This window comes from Talpa occidentalis, unplaced genomic scaffold (genome assembly GCF_014898055.3).
Source record: "Talpa occidentalis isolate TD23 unplaced genomic scaffold, MPIMG_talOcc4v2.1 talOcc4.15, whole genome shotgun sequence".
NCBI classification, from domain to species: domain Eukaryota; kingdom Metazoa; phylum Chordata; class Mammalia; order Eulipotyphla; family Talpidae; genus Talpa; species Talpa occidentalis.
Window position 1 is genome coordinate 66216988 of NW_023601543.1, and position 25759 is coordinate 66242746.

General features: G+C 39.5%; 1 protein-coding gene across 3 annotated transcripts in view; it reads right to left on the bottom strand.

The window, feature by feature from the left end:
• PRRG1 (proline rich and Gla domain 1) overlaps window positions 1-25759 on the bottom strand; it is a 189258-nt gene that overhangs the window by 30134 nt on the left and 133365 nt on the right. For all 3 annotated transcript variants that reach the window (XM_037512544.2, XM_054695787.1, XM_054695788.1), the window contains one exon: window positions 12536-12696. In XM_037512544.2, the coding sequence (XP_037368441.1) occupies window positions 12536-12696 (161 nt within the window). The remainder of the gene's footprint in view (window positions 1-12535; window positions 12697-25759) is intronic.

Below are 25759 nucleotides of genomic sequence, written 5' to 3' on the forward strand. Positions count from 1 at the left end.
ATTTTTCTTTTTCTTTCTGGCTTATTTCGCTGAGCATGATCCCTTCCAGCTCCATCCATGTTGCTGCAAATTGCATGTGTTTATCTTTTTTGATTGCTGAGTAATATTCCATGGTGTATATGGACCACATCTTCTTGAGGGGGGGGAGAGGAGAAGAGGGATTAAGGTCAGAATAAGAGGTGTGGGAATTATATGGGGAATATAACCAAAATGAAAATGCATACATTGTGCAAAAATGAAAAAATGATGTAAGAATTATATAAAAAAATTTAAAAAATCAATTCACTCAGCCATAACATTAAAAAAGTAAGAAAAAAAGGAAAAAAATAGTGAATTGCTGCTCCTTAATAGCAAAGAAAGGATCCTCAGTTATAAACACAATCAGGTGCTTGCCCTGTGCTTCCTCATATGGGGTGTGTGTGTGTGTGTGTGTGTGTGTGTGTGGGTGTGTGTTTGTTACATGCTGCCAGGATTCAATTTTTTTCCCAAAAAATTTTTTTTCTCAGTGACTATGTAACGTATTCACAGGACTCAGAAACGCAGCTCTCCTCTCCGCAGGAAACCACTGTGCTCCTGCATGTTATAATCAGGAGGCGACAGAGGAAGTGACACTCTCGAGCAGAAGAGAAGCAACTTTAAAATAACTTTTTACCTTAGTGGTGGGTGTGGTGTGGTGACAGGCATCTGAGGAGATGGGATCTTATGCCTCTGAATCACGTACAGTGTGGTAAACCAATGTCAACTCAATAAAAATAAATGAATAAAAATAACTTGTTTAGAAGCATATTCTTCTCAAGCGCTCATGGAGTATTTGCCAAGATAAATCATTTTCTGGACCATAACCAAATCTCAATAAATTTCAAAGGATTTAAATAAGCGAGATTAGAAAAGAAGATCCATCTCAAATCAAACACATAGCCCTCTACCTTAACGGACTTGGAAAAAGAGAAGCAATATACACCCAGATCAGGCAGCAGCAGGAAACGATACACTAGTAGTACTCAGTGGAATTGAAAACAAAAAATAGAGAAAATAAACCCAAATACAGATTCTTGGAAATTTTTTTTGGCTTAAAAGATAATTTTAAGTGCTACAAATTGGTTCATAATTTTAATATTTATTTTTATTTTATATACATTTTTAATTTTTGCACAATGTATGCATTTTCATCTTGGTTATAGCCCCCATACAATTCCCACCCCCCTTGTTTTGACCCTAATCCCTCCTCCTCTCCCCCTAATCCCGTAGTGTGTCTCTGGTTTATAGTTGCTTGTTGATTTTGATTTTGACTTTATTATAATTAGTCTTTTTCCTGGTCCCTTATTTAGCTGTATGGAGATTCCTCAACCTGCTAAAGATGGAGCTTTCCTATGATCCAGCAATTCCACTCCTAGGTATTCACCCAGAGGACACAGAATCATTAATTCAAAAGGGCACCTGCACCCCTATGTTTATAGCAGCACTATTTACAATAGCTAAGCTTTGGAAACAACCCAAATGTCCCAAAATAGATGACTGGATCAAGAAGATGTGGTACATACACACAATGGAAGATTCTTGGGATTAACAAAAAAAAATACGCCTCTAGATAACTGGGAATAAAAGAGAGGCCATCAATTACCAAAATCCAGAATGAGAGAAGACATTACTACAGATCATGAAAAGGAAAACAACATTGCTATGACTTCCACTAATTATGATTCACCCCAGCAAACTGTTTATATTAGTACTCCCCAAAGTTGGGGTTCTCTTAGCAGGGAAAGAAAAGGAGGCTTTTTAAAGATCAGTAATCAACACTGTTTGCCACATTTCTCTTCATTAGCAACTTATAATACATTCACGCAAGCGAGTGCTTTCTTCTCTGCCCAAGAATGTTGGTGGTAACACAATCCATGAGCAAACTGCAGTCCACACAGGATTTCTAGAATAATGAAAGTGAGTAATGCAAGTGGTATAGTAGAGCAGCACATGCTAGAACAAAGTATCTTCGTATGCTAAGCTCAATAAAGATATACTAAAATCCATAGTAGCTAGAGTTTGCCCTGGATTTTTCTATTTTAAAAATAGAAAACCCTACAGTGGCTGGGCCAGTTTACGTTCCCACCAGCAGTGTACGAGGGCTCCTTTATCTCCACATCCTCCCGAGCATTTGTTGTTTCTGGTTTTTTTAATGTGGGCCATTCTCATTGGAGGGAGGTGGTAGCTCACTGTGGTTTTGATTTGCATTTCCCTGATAACTAGTGATGTTGAACTTTTTTTCATATGCCTGTTGGCCATTTTGCATGTCTTCTTTGATGGTTCATGTGAGACGTGGGGGGAGAACTATGGGGACTACAGCAATGTAAGAACAAATTAATAAAGAAATATAAAAATAAATATAAGAAACACTAATGTGAAAAGGGTCGGTTTATGTTCCGTTTATGGAGAATTATTATTTTTATTAATTTATCTCATTTTACTTATTAGTAAGCATGTTTTCTTTATAAGGGAATCTGTCTTTCAAAATAATAAAAAACGAATCCGAAGAATTGAAGTTTCATTAACTTTAAATAGATCTACTTCTGTGCCATCTCTTTCACCTCTTCAGACATTACACTAGACTTATAATGAAGCCCCATCAATTTAGCTTAAAAGATAGCCCCGTTGAAAAATGACCTCATCATATCAATTGTCTAAACATTCGGGTTGCCTCCTCTTAGATAATAACAGGAAATCTCAGCCTACCCCGTCTTCTTTCCTAATTGGCCCAATTATATTGCAAGTTCTATTAGGTTTTCTTCTCTTTAACACACTCTGTTTATGTTACAACCGTGTCAGCTACAGGGTATGGTGTCGATGAGTACTAACAGGAAGCAAAAACCACAAGTTCTAATTCCAACCAGAAATCAGTGACATCATTGGTCATTCTGGCCCTCAAAATATTGATCTAAAGATAGACAGAATATCTCCAGCTTCACCTGTCTCAATGGGTGTTATTCTAAATCATTTTAAAATAGTAGAAAGTAAAAGTATGGCTAAGAGTAGATACCAGCCACCAATGTTTCCGCTTCTGGGCTTGAATAACTATACTGTGATGTGACTTTATCAATGGCCTAGTGAGAAGCCTATGGCTAAAATCACTGTGAAATCCTGGAATAGTCATCACCAGGTAAATTAGGAGGGCACTGTGTTCAAAGCAATGGCAGGAGAGGAGGGAAGACACTGAATTAGGAGACCACTGTTCTATTTTGGGCCACATCAATCAGTATCTTGCTAGGAAAATGAGCAAATCGATTTCTTTGGGTCTGTTCTTTCTCCTTATGCATGAAATGAAAAGCTTGATCTGCTCAGTTTTCCTGGTAAGTTATAAAGATGACTGGACCCTTTCCATGAGTCTTTCCTCTACAATGGAATGAATGGAGTGGAATGGAAAATTAGCCTTTAGCCTGTTCATGAAAAACAGGTATTGACTACTACCTTTGCGAATGGGATAATATCTTAACACTCAAATAATAATGCTATTTCAAAATAGAGAATTGGTGCAACCCTCTAAGACAGACAACTCAAGAAAAGGCACAGCCCGCTTTGCTCTACTGCTCGAGTGGGGGATAGATCCCCATTTCAGCTTGTACCCAAGACCTTGGGCAGATGATCTAGGGCTATGGCCATACTCCAATCTCCTCTGGCACTGATTTCATGGTACCTTGGAAGTGACTAAGCCGCAGACAGAATGTCTATGGTTACTGACATTCCAACCATGAGGCCTGTGGTCACAAGTCTTGCCCTGGGGGAGGTGTGCCTTAGCAGTGGGGCAAAGAAGAACAAGTGACAGCCCCAAATGTTAAAGGAATTTGCGGCCACCCACTATATAACACATTTATAGTCATGGTCTCACCCAAATGACAATCTCTGAGGAATGAGCAGGGTGGTGACTTGTTTGCTGTACTTTATCAGATATACCATAAATTCAAATACAATTTTTATGTATTAAAAATAGAAAAAAAACACATGATTTTAACTAATGTCACTGATTATAAACTACACCTCAGTTTCAGAGAAGTTAAAATATGAATACATGATCAAAAAAAAGCTAAGAAATAAGGTATTATTTACTGGTTTTGTCATGTACTTGCCTGAATACATGTATCATATGTGTTTTGGTAATTTGTGGCTACAACTAAGTCTACAGTATCACGTACAAAGATGGAGGGAGAGGTTTAGTTTATTAGGCTAAGGAATAGAATTCTTTGGGTAACAGGTAAACCCCTGTTCTCTGAACGCACATCTAACCTCCACCCAGCATGCTTCAGGAGGCATGTGACTTCATCTTTCCGATGAAATAATAGATGCAGTAAACATTCAGCAAAGTTGCTGAGCTCGGTCTCCACTGCAATCCCAACGTGAGTGTGAAGGTTTTATTTATTCTGATCAGTTCCTTTGATCACAGCTCACTCACTGGTAATGTGAGCTCCTTCTAGCAACGACAGCACCGCCTCTCCAGCAGCCCAGCATCTCCAAGCAGCAGCACAGTGCCTCAGGGGGGCCATGAGGACCTCTCCTGCACATGCTGGGCTGGCTTGTGCCCCTTTTCATAGATTCAGAGGGACTGTTTAGACCATAAGGCTTTTGACTACTAAAGAGAGTTCTAAGAAAGCCAGTTGTAAGGTACCTGCAAGAAGAGAACACTGATAATTCATTCTCCTGGTGGACATCTGCTCAAGCAGTGGGCTGGCTGATCTGTGTCCCTCCTCCCCGCCCTGCCATGCTCATATGAAGAACAGGGTGGATTTGAAGAAAAAGCAAGTTAGAAAACAGTCAGCAATGGAACAGTTCCAAGCGTTAAAGCGAGGGTGTGAGGATTTCCCATAGTTAGGCGGTTACCGTGGAAAGCTTGAACAATGTTGCTTCCACTCTGTCTCAGAGGGCCGTTTGCCAGGCACACGGCCCCAGCAATGAGGAAGTGAAGTATGTTCACCAGGACAGGAGCCAGCTGGGGAAAGGGTCAAAAAAGTTCAATGCAGAGTCGTAACTCCTATTCCCGGAACGGAACTGTGTCTACGGGGAAGTTTCTTCTGGAATCTCAGGAAGACGACTCCACCTCCCACCCAACATATAGTGAGGCCCCCTGCAGAATTAGTGGTCGCCTAGACGGGGCTAGAGCATACCAGTTAAATTAGAGACATCTGTCTCTTTTCCTCATCCTTCCTGCAGGTCCTCAAAATAGCAGAGAAGAGAGAAATAGGAGAGGTAAAGTTTAAAGAGCGAATCATGCCATTCACCTCACTCCATGGTCTTAAGGTCAAGGCCTAACAGTAACTGGAGGAGTAGAGGAGGAAAAGGTGAACATAAAGCGAATCCAACATTGAAGTTTTCTTTTTTTAAAGATTTATTTATACAAGAGCTGGGATACAGGCCAGATGTGCGGGAGGGTGAGAGGATTCACCAGAGACAAGTTTTAAAAAGAGACTGGATAAGAGTTTTGATGTCAACAGTGCCTAGCAAGGAATGAGATCTGTGTCTTAGGAAAAGGAGTTTAGACAGTCAAATGAGAGTGAATACACAATGCAGGGTCTTTTAAAATACTTATTTATGTGACCTTATGCTCTGGTGCAATGATGCCACAAAATCCTTGGATTTTCACCAGATCCATTAGAAGATCTATTTGATTAATTCTGACAAGAAATACTGATGAGCTCTCACATTCTCCATGTGCCTTCAGTCTAACTATGGGTAAGTAACTTCACATTTGGAAGATAACCAGGGCATCCCTAACTAGATGTTACTGTCTACAATATGCAGTTATGTCAGACATATAGTGCAGATGATTCTACTAGTGACAAAAAAAATGGACCTGTCAACCCCACCCGTATACCCAGTCTCTGAAAGCAGGTCTGAAAAGGTTAATGGCACTGAGAGGAAACCTGCTGAGGGAGCTTCAGGTCAAGTTTAAGAGACTGTCAGCAAGGGATTGGAAGACCGAGCACTGATAAAATGGCCATCTTACCCAAAGCGATATATACAGATTCAATGCAATCCCTATCAAAGTTTCAATGGCGTTCTTCGAAGAAACATAACAAACATTACTAAAATCCATATGCAACTACAAATGACCCTGAATAAGTACAGCAAGCCTGACAAAAAAGCAGTATCACACGCCCAGACTACAAACTATTCGACAAAGCTATAATAATCACAACAGTATTATACCGGGCCAAAACCAGATATACACACCAATGGAATAGAATTGAGAGTGCAGAAGTAAACCCACACCTGTATGTGTGGTTAATCAGTGACAAAGGAACCAAGAATACACATTGAGAAAGGAAAGCCTTTTCAATAAATGGCGTTGGGAAAACTGGACAGCCACATGCAAAAGAATGAAACTAGACCACTATCTCACACCATAACACCATTTAATTTAAAATGGATAAAATAGTTGGCTGTAAGACCAAAATCATAGAATACATTGAATAAAACAGACAAAACACTCCACAACGTTGGCCTCAGTGCTGTCTTTGGGGACTCAACTCCAATGGCAAAGGGAATGAAAGCAAAAACAAATGAAACTACATCAAACTAAAAAGTTTCTGCACACGGAAGGAAACTGTCATTAAAATGAAAAGACACTCTACTGAATGGTAGAAACTATTTTTTTTAAAAGATTTATTTATTTATACAAGCACTGGGTACAGTCAGAAGCGCGGAAGGTGAGAGAATTCACCAGAGCGGGGAACAGAACAGGTAGACTGATGAAATACACTGCTAAGGGGAGCAGCAGGTGGCAGGAGAGGTCTGCGCGCCCTGTGGGACCCATGTGGGGATCGAACCAGTGCTGCAGAGACTATGGGCAGCTTCACAGCCCAGCGCGCAACCACTGCACCACCGGGGAGCCCCTGGGAGAAACTATTTTACACATTGTACATCCCACAAGGGGTTAATATCTAAGATCTATAAAGAACTTATACCCTACAACTCAACAAGAAGAAAATCATCCAATCCAAAAAATGAACAGAAGGTCTGAATACACTTCTCCAGAGAAGGCATACAGATGACCAACAGACACAGGAAAAAAATCATCATCATCACTGTCAGGGAAATGCAAGTCAAAACCACAGTGAGATATCAGCTCACGCCTGTGAGAATGGCTCAGCTCTAAAAGACAAGAAACAACAAGGTAAGGGTCTGGAGAAAAAAGAACCCTCACACATTGTTGATGGGAATGTAAACTGGTCCACCCTCAATGGAAAACAGTATGGAGGCTTCTCAAAATATTGGAAGTAGGAATACCATACAACTCAGCAATTCCACTCCCAAGTGTCTATATGAAGAATACAAAAACACTGCTTTGAAAGGATACATGCACCCTGATGTTCACTGCAGCACTGTTTACAATAGCCAAGATATGGAACAATCAAGTGCCTAACAACACATGAGTGGATAAAGAAAATGTGGTGCATATATACACAATGGAATACTACTTACTCAGCTATTTAAAAAAAAAAGCAATGAAATCTTGCAATTAGCAACAACATGGATGAAATTGGGAAGGGAATTACATTAAGTGAAAAAAGTAAGGAGAAAGTCAAATACCAGATGATTTCACTGCTATCTGGAATATAACAAAACAAACAAAGGCTCAGACAAAACCAAACCAAAACAAACCCTTGGATTCTGAATGCAGAGCTGAGGTTATGGAGACAGGTAAGGGGAGGAAAGCAAAGGCAGGAGAGGGCCTAATTGACTGTAGTTGAGGATTACTGGTACTTTCGTGGTGGGTGTGGTCCGGTAACATATATTTGAGGAGCTGTGAACCCGTACACCTAAAACACACAGGGTTGTAAATGATCTTAATAGAAATTATTAAATTATCTTAATAGAAACAAAAATAAAGCCTTCCTTGCACTGACCTAAAAATAAGGAATGTTGGGCCTCCCCGGTGGCACAGTGGTTGAGTGCTGGGCTGTGAAGCTGCCCGCAGCCTCTGCAGCACTGGTTCGATCCCCGGCCACCGGGTGAGGGTCCCACATGGCACAAAGACCTCTCCTGTTGCCCGCTGCTCCCCTCAGCAGTGTACTTTGATCCTTCTGCCTGTTCTGCTCCCTGCTCTGGCTCTGGTGAGTTCTCTCACCCTCCCGCGCTTCTGACTGTACCCAGTGTTTGTATAAATAAATAAATCTTAAAAAAAAAGGAATGTTTGGGGTTGATGAATTTGTTTGCTATCTTGTGATGAAAGTTTCACAGGTATATACATAGGTCAAAACTTACCAAATTATATACCTTAACTATGCATAATTAACTATGCCAATTCTAACTCAAGTAAGGTTTAAAGAAATCAACAGCTTACACATACTCAAATAACATGCAGTTACAGTATGTCATGGAAAGGAACACCCCATTTACAACAGCAACAAAACAACACTTTGGAATCAAATCTAAGAAATAGGTAAAACCTGTATGATGAAAACTATAAAACATGTCTGAAAGACAAAAATGTTGACTTCAACAAATAGAAACCTCTTCTTGGAGAGAGTGATTTAGTACCTTAAAGATGTCAGTTCCCCTTAGGTTAATTTACAAATGACTTTTACCAGGATTTTTTTCAGTGACAGATTATTCTGTTGGGACCTAGACAAATACTATGATTTATATGGAAAAACAGGCATGAAAAGAACAGCTCACAAAGCACTGAAAAGGAAGAGCTTATAAGGTGAACTAGCTCCAATTTATTCTAAAAATCAAAAATCCTCTATAAAACAGTGTGGTACTTGATGTTTGAGCAGAATAATGGCTCAGTGAACTAGGATATAAAATCCTGAAATTGACTCAGCACATATTGAAATCAGCTATAACCTAAAGAGGAACTGGAATGATGGGGATAAGGAAGGGCTGCATAATAAATGGTGTTTGGACAACTAATAGCAATGTAAAAAAAAAAAAAAAAAGCAGATCCATAACTCACACAATACCCAAGAATGAACTGTAAGTGCATAAGAGATCTAAATGTAAAAACTTAAAAATATTAGAAGAAACTGTATGGATTTCTCTATAACCAGGTTATAGGGGAATGGTTTCTATTATATCTAAGTTGGAATTCAACAAAATATGGATTTATCACTACAATAAAATTGTTTAAAATTTGCATAGGAAAAATCCATATGCAAAGTCAAAATATAAATGACAACTGCAAGGAGATAGTTGAAGCATATGTCACCAATAAAGGTTAGTATTACCAACACACTTTTTAAAAATTGAGGGAAAAGAAAACCATAAATCTGATTTCAAAAATGGGCAAAAAGGGCCTCCCTGGTGGCTTAGGGATTAAGTCTCAGCGCTATCACTGCTATGGCCTGAGTTCCATCCCGAGCCAGGGAGCTAACACACATGGCACAGCAGACCTCTCCTGTGTCACCCGCTGCTCCCCTCAGCAGTGTATTTCAGTCAGTCTGCCTGTTCTGTTCCCCACTCTGTCTCTGGTGAATCCTCTTACCCCCCACAATTATGGCCTACACCCCAGTTCTTCTGTGTGGAAAAGAAAAAGGGCAAAAGACAAAGACAGTGCTTAAGGTTGATATAAAAATGGCTCGCACACATATAGCAAAATAAGCAACCTCACTCAGAAGAAACACCACCTACATATCCTGTCCCATCAACAGACCGGCAAAGATGTCAAAATTTACAAAATCCACCTTGTTGGTGAGACTGTGAGGACACAGGCACTTTCATCTGATGAGAGCTTAAAACAGTATGACTCCTCCAGAGAATACTCTAGCAGTATCCAAGAAAGCTAATTCCCATTAACCCTTTGAACTGCAATCCACTTCTAAGAATTCACCCTGAAGACACACTTCCAATAATGCAGAAATACATATGCACATCATTTACTGCAGCATTGGGTGTAATTGTGAAAATACTCAAAAGTACTCAGTGTCCAAATACAGTAGATTAAATAAACCATGGCACATCATTACAAGGGAGTACTACCTTTAAAAATAGGAAAATCCCTGAATACATGTAATTTCCACGATGGATGGACAGATGAATAAATGAATTAATACACATTTTTCCCCTTCCCCATTATGGTATAAATATTACAATCCTGAAAACATTATGAGTATATTGTGGGACTGAGCGAATGAGTTAATATACTGATTTTCTTGGGAGCCAGAGATCTCATTGTGGAAGAACATCCACAAAAAATATCTACACCTCATGTACATCGCTTCTCGGCCTTTTGGCTAAGATCAAGTGTGGTACATCTCATGTACAGATATAGAATGAGGAAAACAAGGAAAGAACACCAAGGGATTCTATTAAATTGGAGATCAGGATGAATTTGTAAGCACATATGCAAACATACACATATACACACTAATACATATGTATGTGCATGTATATACATATACATGCTTGTATGCATCTGTGTGGTTTTCTTTTTCATAGTTCTGTTGTTGGAAGACCCATAAGCAAGGATATCTTGGTACATATGATAATACTATAGCTCCCAAATCGTGGTTTCTAAACATTATTCCTAACTAAAAGAAAACAGGCTCCTCAGAGAAACAGCCAATTCAAAGGCTGAGGCAGGGAATCTTGGAGCATGTTACTGGACCAAAAAGTAAAGTAGTGCTCAAAAAAGAAATAAGGATACATCAAAAAGAGAGAGAAGAAAATTTGAAGAAAATTTCATTCGTCAAATTGAGACAATTTGATTTAAAAAATAACAACAATGGATTATAGTTTATAACTCACTGAATAAAAGTCCATATTGATACATGAAGGGAAAGCTTCCACCTGTAGAATGTTCTGTGTATAACAAGTACACAGAAAATGATGGAGTTAGAAATTCACTTCAGCAACTTTTAATTGATCCAATTAAGAATCATCACTAGCAGAAGTTAAAACTAGTGGGTAGAAGAGTTTGGTGAACAATAAAATAGGAACATAGTTGTCAAAATATTTTTCACTACAGTACTTACCATTCCGGGCCTCTCTGGTGGCGCAGGGGGTTGGGATGAAGCCTATGGAGCTATCTGCAGCTACTGCAGCATGAGTTCGAGCCCCAGCCAGGGAGCTACCCACAAGGCGCAGCAGACCTCTGCTGACTCACCCGCTGTTACCCTCAGCAGTGTATTTCAGGCAATCCGCCTGTTCTATTCCTCACTCTGTCTCTGGTGAATCCTCACACCCCTCACACCTCTGGCATGTACCCCAGTTCTTGTATACATAAATAAATATTTACAAAAATAAAGTACTTACCATTTCTTTGAAGGATAATGATGAGCTGTAGGACAAAGTCATTAGCTTTGTAAAAACCATATCAGAATATCTAAATTTACATTCTTTAAAAAAAATATTCTCTTTAAGTTTTAAATACCTGAGCCAGAGTGCATTAAAAACTGCATGTTACAAAACACTACACTACAGTCAGTTTTCCTCATTAAAAATTATAGGCCAGAGGGATATGTATCCAAATCATACAACTGGTGGTGGTAAAAATTCCAACAATTTCTGTTTACCTATATTTTAAATTTCCCTTTATACAGTTAATGATTTAATTTTATAAAAAGAGAAAACATAAGCATGTGAAATAATATCAACAAGGACAAAGCAAAAGTAGAAGAATAAAAAAGTTGGAAAGAAATTAAAACACCAACGATACCTTGTGACTGCATGATGGGATTGTGGATGTTTCTTTTTCCCAGTTTATAACTGTGATTTAAGGACAATGATGCTGTTTATCAATTTATCAACTAATTTTGCTTTGCTCTGCACACTGCAACGAGCAACAATGGTTCTCTGATCTTTCCTTGACAAAGGCTTTCCATTTAACCCTGGATCCTTCTCTACCAAACAAGCACTCAAACCACCGCCCCCCCCCCCAATCCCTTTTGAAAAACTTCTGTAATCACTGATCTTCAGACATATCTGATGTCTCTTCTGTGCACTGGACATCATTTATCTAGTATTCTGCTCATACCTTTATATAATGGTCACCTCTGGCAATGTCATTGCCAGCTGGGGGCAGTTCTATAGAATTCCCACCACTGCCTAGTGCTCCCTCATCCCTGCTCTCCTTGAGGAGCTCACAGCCCAGAATAAAGAGGGGTGAGACTATTCTCACAGATTGGGGAGGGAAGTACTGTCAGGTCTTTTCTTTGGTGCAAGAAGTAAACATCTGGAAGCAGGGCCCTCATCTATTAGCTTCCTCCACGCTTTCTCTGGCTGGGCAGAGTAAGGTCCTGGCTGCTGATGTTATCTGTAACATTCCCAGACGAAGCCCCTTGTGACACAGATGCTCACTCCTTGCTAAGATGATACATCTCAGTTCAGCAGAGCCCGGTGGAAGTGGGGTGCTCAAACACAGACCAACATGCAGGAGGTGATCCTAGCTCTCCGGCCCACAGAGATTTCCTAGCTGGGTGCTCCTTACAGAGTCCTTCCCTAGGGGTGTTCCCATCGGGTAGCAATGCACACATTTGGGAATCCAGATTTCACACAACTTCAAAAAGGTAGGCAAATCACTGAAAGTTGTTTCTAAAATTGCCAGAATACTTACAGTTTTTTCATTATTTTCAAAAGCCTCCCTCGCTTCTTCAAATGTGCAGACTTCTTCTTTGCATTCGCGCTCAATGTTGCCCTGTCGTATTTCTTCAAAAAGCCCATTGGCTCTTGGGTAGCGTTTCAATACTGAATTAGCTTTTTCTCCTGTGAGGAAAACTAAAGAGAGAATAATAAGCATAAAAGTGTAATTTAAAAGCTACGTGCAAGGTTACTATACACCCTGAAAGCTGCTAGGCACTCTTTAGAAAACATGGCGCTGAAGTTAACAATTAGCTCTACCCCTCAGGCTGCTCTCTTCCGGGGGAGGGGGGGGGAGACAGGTCCTTGCAGCAGCAGGTGTCCTGGCGGGGAAGGTGACATCACTGACCATGTTCTATCCAGACTGTTGCACACCCCTGCCAGCCGGAGGGCGGGGGGTTATTGGAGTTATACTGCCACTGACGCTCATTGCTCTGAGTGGACACCCCAAGGCATTCTGCGCTGGATAGCAGCAAGCAAATCAAAATCCAGTCTCTAGACCACCAGACTTTGTCCCCCTAACTAAAAAAAAAAATAAAACTCCGTCTGACTTAGGAAACCCTTATTCGTGTGGAAAGAAAATGTGACATAACATTAAGGTGTCAAGATAAATGTGCTAAAATCTATTCCAAGGGAGAGCTTGTACTTTTATTCTAAATGTACGTACGTGACAGATAGTGTAACATGCTGACACACCTAACCCCATTCCAGTCTTTCAGAAAAAAAATATTCTTCCTAATAAGATATTGCACATGAACAATCAAAATGCACACCCAACATACCCTGTATGTTTATTTTTACTTATATGTGTATACATATATTGCATCACTGTTCATTTTTGTATAACATATGCTTGTCTGCTTTCTCCTTTTAGGCATATCCCCCATAAAATTCCCACCCCCAATTCACCCAAGAACCATCACCATAGTCCCCTGTGCTCGTCGATCCCCTGTTTTGATCCTTCTTCCTCCCCTCCCTTGCAGAATATCTCTGAATTACAGGTTATTTTTGTTTTTTTAATTTATTATTATTTTTTTTCCTTACCCTTTATTTGGTTTCCCCTCTAGTCCTCCTATAAGTATACCCTGTATGTTTAAAAGGTAATCACTGTAATATACTTGTAGGGAACTCTTTTGTATGAAAAAGACACGCCAAAGCAAATATCAAGAAATTAATATAAATTTGGCCATAATTCACTAATGAAAAATTTGTTGAATGCAATTAAGTTAAATCTATTGTGACACTTTAATACGTTCAACCATCCTTCAGAAGAAATTCCTCTATGTGACTTAACAGGAATTTTTTATAAACATTCAAAATGCACATTTAAAACACCCATTAAAATAAATTAAGGCAACCACTATATGTATGCTTATGAGAAGTCATTTTTGCTTTTATATATGGATTCATTTAAAACGATAATACATTTTTTTAATAAGTGCCATGCTTGTTTAAAGAAATAAGTACAATGATAGGAGAATCTAATGTCTGCTAATGCAAAGAAATTCCAAACTTCCCTGATCTGATAGGCTTTTGACAGGGAGAAGGTATATAAAAGATCTTTAAAAAAGTTTTTTTTTTTTTAAAAAGGACATTTTGAAGTAAATGAAAATCAGTAGATAATTGTTTAAAAATGGCAACAGGAACAATGAATTTAAGGATTATTACATTATAGAAACGTAGAAATGTGTGCTCCATTTTATAGAAGATAGAGATTCATTACATAGGATAACTTCAAGTATGCAAATTGAAAACAGGGAGCTGGCACTGACACTAGGTAGAAAGCTGTGGTAGGCCTTTTCCAAGTGTTCCTTCCTTCTGTCGCTCAGAGGGTAACCATCTATTAAATGCATCGGAGTCCCAGAAATTCATTACAAGATGTCTTTAAAAATAAACATTGTGGCAAATGTTATGAAGGTAACAAAAAGGGTGCTGTTGAGTTGGAGAAGAGTGGTGGAACTTTCTATCAGCATTTCTCACAGTTCAGCAGCATCACTATGGCCTAGAGGACTTATTGCACAGCTTGCTCGGGCTAGCTCCCAGACTTTCTGATTCCAGGTCCAGGGTAGGGCCAAAAAGATGTATTTCCAGTATCTTGCCAGGTAATGCTAGGTCGCACTACCCCAATTTGAGAATCACACCCAAATGAGAGCGCCTTAGAAAACCAGTTCTGAGGAGGGTGTTTATGGAATGCTGGGATTAACAAGTTTAACAGTATCTTTTACTGCATACCATTGCAGGAGTCTCTCTCTCTCTCTCTCTCTCTCTCTCTCTCTCTGAAAATCTCCAGGAAAGGAAAACGGCACAGGCTTTTGTCATATGTATTTGCCTACAGAACCCCTTTTCAGAGATGATTCACTGAATTAACAACTTTCTGGGCACAGGGCCTATTATGCCCTCTGAAATGACATACAGTTCTCCCACCGATGCATAAAAATAGTAACTGATTTCCCTTGAGGGTTCCTTTTCCAGCACAAACATGTCCAGTTCCTTCATCTGTTGATCAAATAAAATGGATAACAATCTCTACACAACCTTTATCTCATAAAATACTGTGTCTTACACTGTGTGTAATGCTGTTTGTGTCGTCTGACCAGTGCAAAACTGATCCGGTCAAACTGTTTCCCTTGTTTTTAAATGCAACAGATAACAGCAGTGCAGTGTAAGATATCCCTAGCTTTGGGGACATCTGTGTATTGAGCTTTTAAGAGAGGGAAAAAATGAAAATCTCTTAAAAGAAAATAATTTTCTTAAATGCTATCCAGATGGAAAAGGCGGGGAGGGTGAAGGAAAGCAGGCTCTTTCAGAAGGTGACACAACTCTATGCTAATGTAGCAGGACACAGATCTTTGACTCCCAGCCTAATCACATCCCAAGAACATTCCACAAACACCCTGTGTGCACTGTGTGTGTGTTGGGATGAAGGTAACATAAGCTGGACTAAGCAACTAGATTTTATCTCATGCCTTGTCTGGCCAGTAAGACGAGGCAATCTGGAGTGAGAATCTGACTGGTAGGAAAGAGCTTATCAGAGATTAATAATGCCTGCCATGCATCAGGAAATAGGAAGTTGTGGCAGAATATTTAACATCTAAAAAATCTGGTAATCTAATGGGTACTACCAGAATGAGGATGCTTTCAATGTGAAAACAAAAAGGTGAGAGGAGCAGCTTAAGACTTAAAGGGTGAGATCAGACTGCGTCTTCTAAAAACAGAACACAATTTCCAAGATTCAGGGCCTTGTGGTTGGGCTGACACAACCACAGCAGTGATATCTGAAACTCAGGTTCACCATTTCCCTCTATCTCCTTCTCATCCTATTGTGTGAGCTCACCCACAGCTGTCAGGAGTCACGTGTACACCTTCATCAGCGATCACATGATGTGACAAGTAAACAGAACGTAACCGTACCTGGGGAACATGACATATATATATATGAACAGATTTGGGGGTAGGATAAGGAGAAAATGGAGAAAGAAAATCCAGGTACAGAGCTACTAACAACAGATGAGTGGATCTAGAAGATGCGTATGTATACTCAGTGATCAAAAAAGATAAACTCAAGCTGTTTGTGGCAACATGGTTAGAGATGGAAGGAATTATTCTTTCTTTTTAAAAGATTTATTTATTTATGCATACAAGAGCTGCAGTATAGGCCAGAGGCATGGGGGGGGGGGTGAGAGGACTCACTGGAGACAGAGCTGGGAGCAGAACAGGCGGAGCTACTGAAATACACTGCTGAGGGGAGCAGCGGGCGAGACAGGAGAGGTCTCCTGCGCCATGTGGGTCACCTCCCTGGCTGGGGATCGAACTCGTGCTGCAGTGGCTGCTGACAGCTTCATAAGTGCTGAGACTTAACCCCTTGCGCCACCAGGGAGGCCCCTGGAAGGGATTATTCTAAGTGAGTCAGAAGGAGAAAGATAAAAACTGGATGGTTTCACTAATATGTGGAATCTAAAGAAACCAAACAGAGGATCAGAAAAAGACAAACTGTAAGGCTGGCCCTTGAAAGACTGTAGATCTGAGGCATCAGGGAAGGGTGGGGTGGAAGGAGAGCATGCTGGAGTGTGTTGGAGGATTGTGGGCATGTTGGTGGTGGGAGAACTATGGTGACACACCTGAAAGAACTCCTAAAATGTGAAAATTAAATTTCCACTGTTACCAAAAAAAAAAGGAGGAAGGAAAAAAAGCTATCACTAGGTTAAGAAATGAGATCATGCATTAGTGGTTGCAATACTTTGGAATGTACATTCCTTTGCTCCCCACACCCCCCCGGAAAAAACAGCTGCTTCAAGGATACAGCTTTGATAAAACGTGTTGTAATGTCAAATATGTTGTTGAGACTATCTGCACTGCACATGTAACTGAAGAGTTAAAGCCTCTGTTTTAACTCTTTAAGATTTGGTGGGGCAAATGGGGTACAGAAAAAAGCCTTGTCTCGCAGCCTCCCAAGACAAAGCCTCGAAAGTTCCCTTGTTCATTAAAACTGCTGCCTCAGCTCTTCCCTCCAGCTTGAGTCTGTGCAAGCAGCGTCCTCTTCTCCTTTCCTTTCTTTTATATAATAAACCTGCCCTTTTTGATATTAAAAAATTGCTATATCAATAAATATGAAAAAGGGCCTCCCCAGTGGTGCAGAGGGTTGAGCGCGGTGCTGTGGAGCTGTCTGCAGCCTCTGCAGTGCGGGTTCAATCCCGGCCGGCCAGCTGGGGAGCAACCCACAGGGTGTGGCAGACCTCTCCTGTCTTGCCCGTTGCTCCCCTCAGCAGTGTGTTTCAGTCAATCTGCCTGTTCTGTCCCCCGCTCTGTCTCTGGTGAATCCTGTCACCCCCCCCACACACACACCTCTTGCCTTTACCCCAGTTCTTGTATAAATAAATCTTTAAAAATAAATAAACATGAGAAACACAAACACACACACAAATCTGCTGCCTACCAGCGAGAACAAGTGTACAAGAGCCCGAGAGACTGAATGGTGGCAACAGGAAGGAAAGGGATAAACCTGGAATATGCAGTGACTGCCCTCCACACCCCCTGTGCACCTTACTCCCCATACCAGTCTCACCGTTCTCCAAATAGGCTCTTTTGTGCCGCCATACTTTTGTAGCTAACATTTCCTCTGCCCAGTGAACTTTGATTCCATTCAGCTAGAATGTGCTCTAAAAGCCTTCCCCCGATTCTACTCTCCACCTCACCAGACAGAGCTGTTATGAACTCTCACTAGTCATGTGTACTTCGATAAGAGTAATCAATTAAATAAATGATCTTGACTTTTGGAAGCCTATCTGGCTCCCCTCTCAAAACTGCAAGCTTCTTGGGGACAGGGCCCATGTATTATTAATATTTTGATCTCACTGCTGTCTTTAATAATAGCTAGTAAAGAACTTGGTACAGGACAGAATTCCTAAGTGTGGAGTAAATGAAAATGTAAAGTGGGAGAAGCTTGCAGACTGGGTGACTAGAAGCTGGGAAACCACCTCCTATTAATCTGATGGTGAAATTAATACATCTATAGTCATTTCTAGTGAGACAGCACTGGTGTATTCTTTTCTTTGAGAAAAAACCTACCTTTTGAAATCTATAAAAATACTTCTACTTATAACCCTCCTCCCTGCCACCAGTGGAGAAGACAGGTTTTTGTTCTGTAAGAACCACTTGATTTTCCTTAGTAATTAGGCAGAAAAGGAGTAACTGGACACCTGCTCTCCTTCGAAGACAGCACGGACAGATGCTTTATGACCTGCCAAGGAACTAGCAACTTGATTTCCAACGTGTGCACCGAGGGCCTCCAAGGTCATACAAAAAAATTCCTAGAAAATATACAGATATTTTACATTTTTGAAGGAAATGCTTTGATGCTAACCATCTGTGGAATACCACACAAACTACTAACAGCTTAGACAGTACTATGTATTTCTTCCTTTGTAAAGCTGGATTTTCAACTGTGGATTGAAAAAAAAAAAGTGCTGTGTGAAAAATCAATGTGGAATAGGAAACGGAGGTGGCAGTGTCCAATCTGATTCCAAGCTTTTAGAAGCTGCACAGTGGCCAACAGACATACACAGCCCATTAGTAAGAAATGCCATGGCTATATGACTCAGCTAAAAATACTGCTTTATTTCAATTTATATATAATAGCTATTCAAATGGCTACTAAGCTGTCAGGATGTAAATAAGTTTTTTGAAGCTAATTGCTTAATACCTAATTAGCAGGTATTTCTTTTGGCCTATGGTTGGTATGGGGAAAGTCACTGTGACAACTAAGACTACTACAACCTTAGGAAGCTCTCACCTACGGGTTCTGGCCACTGATGGAGTCTCGACACTGTTCTCCCAAATCCATTTTTCACCCCGAGCTTGAATGGACCAAGAAATTTTTTCTCGAGGAAAGAGACTGAAATCCCTTTTGAAAGTTCCAAGTTACTGAAATACGACACATGATCATGGTGGCCCCTGGAAGAACTACAGCTAGCAGAAAAAGAAGACTATAGTCTCTGACGTCGCCCAGTCATATCACTCAAATATATGCTATACCTTAGTAGCCCTTCCCCTAAAATTAGTCACTCTGATTCTATGAGCTTGCCTGGGGACTGAACCAACAGGATCACTAAATAGGTGAAACATGGAGAAATCAGGCTTCCTGTACTATGGAGTAAGGATGGAATTCAGGTTAAGTGAAATGTTGAGGAGACAGATGCCCTCCCCTTTTCTCAGCACTGCTAAAAATGACTACCAATCTAACTGGGGCAATCTATGCCTCAGTTACTAGTCATTCCTCTTGCGTCCTTGGATCTGTTCTGGTTACCAGACATTCTGGTTTCGGGGGGGGCCCTGACTTATGTAAAACTGCATATGATCAACAGCAGCATGACTATCAAGAGCAACAGAGAATGGGATCTTTCTACAAGTAAACTTAACATTCTGTTATGTTTTCAATGCCGGAGTCAAGGTGTACTCCTGTAAAACTGTGCAATCTTAGAGTTCTCAAATTTTCCATGGGAGCAGGACTGGTCAGGCAAGGAAAAAGGCATTCTTGTATTACCAGGGACTATGGTTGTTTCAAGTAAGTAACAGATGTGATCTCACTGAAATCCCAAGCTTGTTCTGTGGTACACCCCAATCGTACATTTAGAAAGAAAATGTATTGTTAAAGCAAACAGCAATGTGAGGAAAGCAAAGTCCCTAAGTTTTCCTTCTTCACCTGGAAAGTTGGAATAACACCACCAATCTTCTAGTGATAAATGATGTAATGTACGCAGAGTGCTTTGCTTATGACTTGGCAAAAAACAGATGCTCAATAAATATTATTGATAGTATGACTCATTGTCAGTCATGAAAGGAAAAACAAGAGACTTATCGATTTGAAAATGCAAATACACTTAGAATATACAGAATAAACAAGCACGAACAGGGTTAATTTGCAGTGAGTCTATATGCTTAACTCCAGGAATACCTGGGAGTGTGGTCCCCTTGGTCAAGTTAGAGATGAATGTGCCAGCTTTATAAAGTGCTATTTAAACTCTGAAACACACTTGGAGGCGCTCTCTGCTAATTTGTCAATACTGTACATTGACAATGTATACATTAATGGTTTGCATCTGATTTAATCGATTACATGGCCTACATGACCAGCAGGGTATCAAAGATTCTCAGTAAACTTGGCTCTTCTGAAACCAGTTATTTTATACATATTTTGGTAGTTCACAATTAGAAGACCAAGTGTACTCTGTGAGACTAAAAATGGCCTTAGCTATCATTCCGCTGCACTGTACCACTAAACACTATTAACACCTGAGAGAATCTCATAGTTCCTTTCAATTCTCTAATGCCATGTGGTGGCTATAATACACTTCAATGATTCATAAATATTTGGGGTGACTATCATGAAATTAAAACATTTCAGAAATATTCTTTACCATAGCTTATATGCTTACTTTCATTCACTTCAAAGTTTGATCAAATGAAGTATGATGGCCTATCATCATCAGAATTTTAATAAAAGCCCACAAAGAAGCTGTTAAGGACAAATGAAAATTACACACATGGCAGATACATATGCTTAGAGGTACAAATTACACTGGAGAGTTAAATTATGTTCTGCTGATTCTTAGGTTACTTGTGAGTTGAGGTAGCTTGCCTTATTTTACATAACCTTTGTGAGTGTTTAGTAATACATCATTTATGCAGAAGTCACTCAAAACCAAACACAGTCTCACGAACTTAGGAACAAGAGATGACCACGGCCATGCAGTATGATTTATGCTTTACCTCCAGGGGAGGCCCAACCCTCTTAGATTGATCAAGAATAGTCATTCAATCCACATACACAAGAATGACTATGAGACTTGAAAGGCTCACTGGACCTTGGAGCTGAAAAGTAGAAGGTGCAATGGTGGACTGAACTAGATCAACACACTGACAGCAACAAGAAGTGAAAACTGATTACTCCGAACACAAGAGAAAAGAGAGAAGGCCCTTTGAAAGCTATTTCGAGTAGCCTCTAACTCCCTTACATTAACATTTTCCAAAGCTGTAGGCACCAATGATCATGTGTATTAATTATTGAGTCACCATAAGAGGGCTGTATGGTATTTAGGATATAATTTCAGAAAGCAGCGAACATATATGATTTATTTTCAAATGAATTCCATATAAAATAGTTTTAAATAAGTTTCTTGATACTTATTTAAAAGGTGAGCATCGGCCATCTGCAACTGTGTCCCTTCAAATGGAAAGTTTGTTCCTAGGAGGTGTTGTGTAAATGCTGATGTACTGTAGACTGAACCCGAGTCCACATACAGAGTAATAAGTTATTTTTCTTTCTGAATGAATCTCTGCTATGTTATTTAGTTGTGGATTTCTCACAAAAGACTGGATGTGCCAAGTTATTGTCTTTTATGAGAATTCCATTTGTCAAATGAAAACTGCCTGTGAGACTACCTTGTTGAAGTCAAAGAAAGCTGGTATCCATTCGCTGCTTTCACCAACCCTGGAGAAAGGCAAATGAAACTGCAGGAAGAGAAAAAAGTGGTATGGTGAAAAGGTCCTGAACTTCTAGTCAGGATACTGCAGATTCCTGTTCCAGCTCGGGAGCTAAGTGGGCTACATGAATTCTGTATTTGTTGCCTAATTTCTCTGAGCTGGTCTCCTAATTTGTGAAGCTAAGGTAAGGTATTGTATATGATTTCTCAGGTTCTTCCTGTTTCAACTGTACTGAGTTTTATAAATGAAAAGGATTTTGTTAAGTGAGAATAGTATATCACATCCAGATCCTTTGGGATCTGAATACACTACTTTCAGCCAAACCATCACCTACCCCGGTGAAGAACAAAAATTTAAACAAGAAAATCAACAACACACCTTCCCCACCCAACCTTGTACTCAGTTAAAAAACAAAACAAAACCCAGAAAACCTTATAAAGTGCCACACTCACAATTCCTTGTTTTCCTGCTTTTAAGCTGTTTTTATATTTTTCTTTACTCTGTTGAGCATGCATAGAATGCCTTCAGGTTTTTTATTCTGCTGAAGTAGGTGTTAAATAGGTATTTCTTATCATAGATTGATGGAAATAACTTTCCCTGGGAAAACAAGCATCACATTCTGAAGTGACATTTCACTTACTGAAAAACAAAATTATGCAAATGGAAAGATGCTATTTGAATCACTCTCCAACTACTTAGGAAGGTGGTAAAACAGAATGTTTCCAAATTTATTTCACTAATGCAATCAATTTATGGAAATTAAAGATTAACTTTTTCATAGCAGGTAGGTTTATATTTCAGATTTTGTATGGGAGTGTTCATGTGCCCAACCAGGTTGTCAGAAACTTGTAATTTAGTGAGAATGGCATGTAGTATATGCTTACACACGAATTAGGGAGCTGAAACCCATTCAGGAATGCATACATTTAAAAAGTAACTTGAAGTTACAGGACTAAGTAACAGTAGAAAGTCTAAGGATTTGAGAGAAGAGATAACTGCTATCAATATCTTCAATATCCTGAACCTGTTCTTTAAGATAATGGGGAGATGAGGATCACTACCTAAGACATTTAAAAAAAAATGTATCTTTGTGCTACTGGAAGCATGCAATGAAATGTCAAATGATAGCAGACAGGTTTCCAGGAATAAGTGTGGATAAAATGCCAGAAATGGATTTCTATGAGAGAAGACAAAAGAGGTAATATGCAACTACAAAGTCAATATTCTTTAAAAACAGAACATGGTTCCCCCAGAGTGACTCTAACTAACTCAATAGGGCTTTCTAAAAACCAGTTTTAGATCATACTCTCAGATGTCCTGTCTAATGAATTTATGTCTTGTAAGGAAAAATGAGATAGAGAGAAATGGTATAACAGATTCTCCCAGAAAGTCAGGTAAAAGGCTGAATTTTCTCAGGAAGAATTTTTCATGATATGGTAGAAGACAGCAATCACATTACTAGCAATTACATAACTGATTTAAAGGTATGACACTCTGGCACAATATTTATAGACTAGGGGCAATGCCTGACCTATAAGAAGCAAATCTATACGGAATTAGCAAATGATCAAATTTGCACTTAATTAAGCACACAATCAGGTAGAATCATCACAACAGGAGAATTCCAAAGATGGGTTATTTCTCTTTAATGATATCAGCAAGAATATCAAATTAGTCATAATGTTTACAACTGTTAAACCATAAACCTTTCTTTTTAGCTTATGGACTCTCCCTATACTACCTACACTTCTGTCCCAAATGGAAATAACTATAACCAATAACCCCATTCAATGGGGAGAAAATAGAATCCACCAAATAAGAAACCCAGTTTGAAATACGTGACTATGTTATGGTAACCTCAGTAGGGTGCTTCACAACTCTTCAACACTGACAGTATGATATATATCTATGGGAAAGCTGTAATCTAGAGTTCAGGAGTGGATAATTGTGTTAATAAAACACATACTACATTAAACCGAAAAGCTACATTCCAGAGGTGGCTATTCAGATAGCATTCAAAGATAACACTCAGGGGCCTCCCTGGGTTAAGTCTGAGCACTATGAAGCTATCCCGCAACCACTGCAGCATGAGTTTGATCCCCAGCCAGGGAGCTACCCACATGGTACAGCAGACCACTGCTGACTTGCTCGCTGCTCCCCTCAGCAGTGTATTTCAGTAGATCCGCCTGTTCTGCTCCCTACTCTGTCTCTGGTGAATCCTCTCACAACCCCCGCCCCGCATCTCTGGCCTGCACCCCACCTCTTGTGTGCATAAATAAATAAAATCTTTAAAAAAAAACAAAGATAACACTCAGGTATCTTTTTCTCTAGACCACAACAGAACATAATGGATTTAAGTAGTGGCATATCTTCAACAAGAATATAATGGATTTAAGAAATGGCATGTTGTCGACAAATTAGTGCCTGGTTAATTAGCACATTTTAGAAATAACTTTTCACTGGTGAAATCAATGTTGTTTATATGTTAATTTTCTCTAGAAATGACAGCAGAAATTCAGGTTTTACTTCATCTGAAGGAGAGCAAGTACCCACCCTTTCCTCAGGGAACCCCTTTAGATAGCCTGGCACTTCACTGAACACTGGCAACCACCGATACAGCTCCATCCCCTCGTTTTACTGATGAGAAAACTATAATACAGAGGTTATGTGGCTTATCCTAGGACACAGCTGCTTGATTGTAGGATTAGTAATATACCATGGTTTCTGGAACCAAACAGTGTTCTCCTTTACACTCAAATACTTCTAGGAAGAATACCACAACACATGAACTGTGGTTTATCTCTAAAGACTTCCTTCCCTTTATTCTAAATCAGTGGATCTCAATTGTGTGATTTTGCACCTGAGGAAACATTTGACAGTGTCTGGATACATATTTGGTTGTCACAACCCAAGGGAAGTACCACTGGCATCTTGGGAGAGGACAAGGATGCTGCTAAACCTCTTACAACACACAGGGCAGCCTTGACAATAAAGAATATGAAACACACAAATGTTACCCATATAAGCTATCATCAGATACCTCGACAGAAATCTCTTCAGGCTAGGAGAGAGTGAAAGAGAAGAGAGGAAATTTTAAAACATTAAAATCACCAGCCAAGAATACTCTTAACTTGCAAAACTTTCATCATTTAATGGATAAAGATTCTTTCCAATGAACAAACAATAGTTTTATACTACCAGACCCACCCTACAAGAAATGTTGAAAGGCATTCTACACGAGCTGAAAAAACAACATGAAATCTTGAGCACGATGATATATAGAAATAAATCATAAAGAATTATGTGATTAAAAATTTAAATAGCCACACCTTTCATATGTGCTAAAAACAGAACCAGACACTGATGCAAAAACTTGTACATGGGTGTTCACAAGCAACACTATTCACAATATCCAAGGGCTGGAAACAACCCAAATGTCCATCAATTGATAAATGTATTTAAAAAATGGTATAGTCACAGAGTGGGATATTATTCAGCCATAAAAAGGAATAATGTACAAATACATATAGCATGAATAACCTAAAAATAAACATGCTAACTGGAAAAAAACCCAACACAAAAGGTCACATTATTCCATTTTTGTGGCATATCCAGACTAAATAAGTCCAGAGAGAGAGAAGGCAGGTTACAGGTTGTCAGGGTCTGAGAAGAGGGAGGAACAGAGACCAACTTCTTCATGGGCAGTTCAGTTCTCCTTTGGGGGGGGGGGTGATGACAATGTTTTGGAAGAAGATGGATGCACAACATTGTGAATGCACTAAGTGTCACTGACTATATGCTTTAATATGGTCAATTGTATGTTATATAAATTCTGCCTCAATTAAAAATAAACTCAACAGTGCTGAGGTTGAGAAACCATTCTAAACTTATGTACCAAATTTATAGGTAAAAGGCAGGGAGGATTGTGTCAAAAACAAAAAAATATCAAGCACTGCAATGTTTTTTTTTAAAAAAGAGGCTGATCATTAAATAGTTAGCTCATTTTTTTTTGCTGGTGGGAAAGACTTGCCAGGAAAAAATAATAGCTGTTGTCAGGCCCAAGCAGATTTGAATTACTGTTATAAAATTATGAAGATAAGGATTTACGATAAACTGGTGACATCATCTAAACTACAGAGGCATGAATAAGCTACTGTAATAAAGAGACTCAAATTTAATAAAGACCAGAAAATGAAATAATTAATTGTCTTTAAATGTGTGC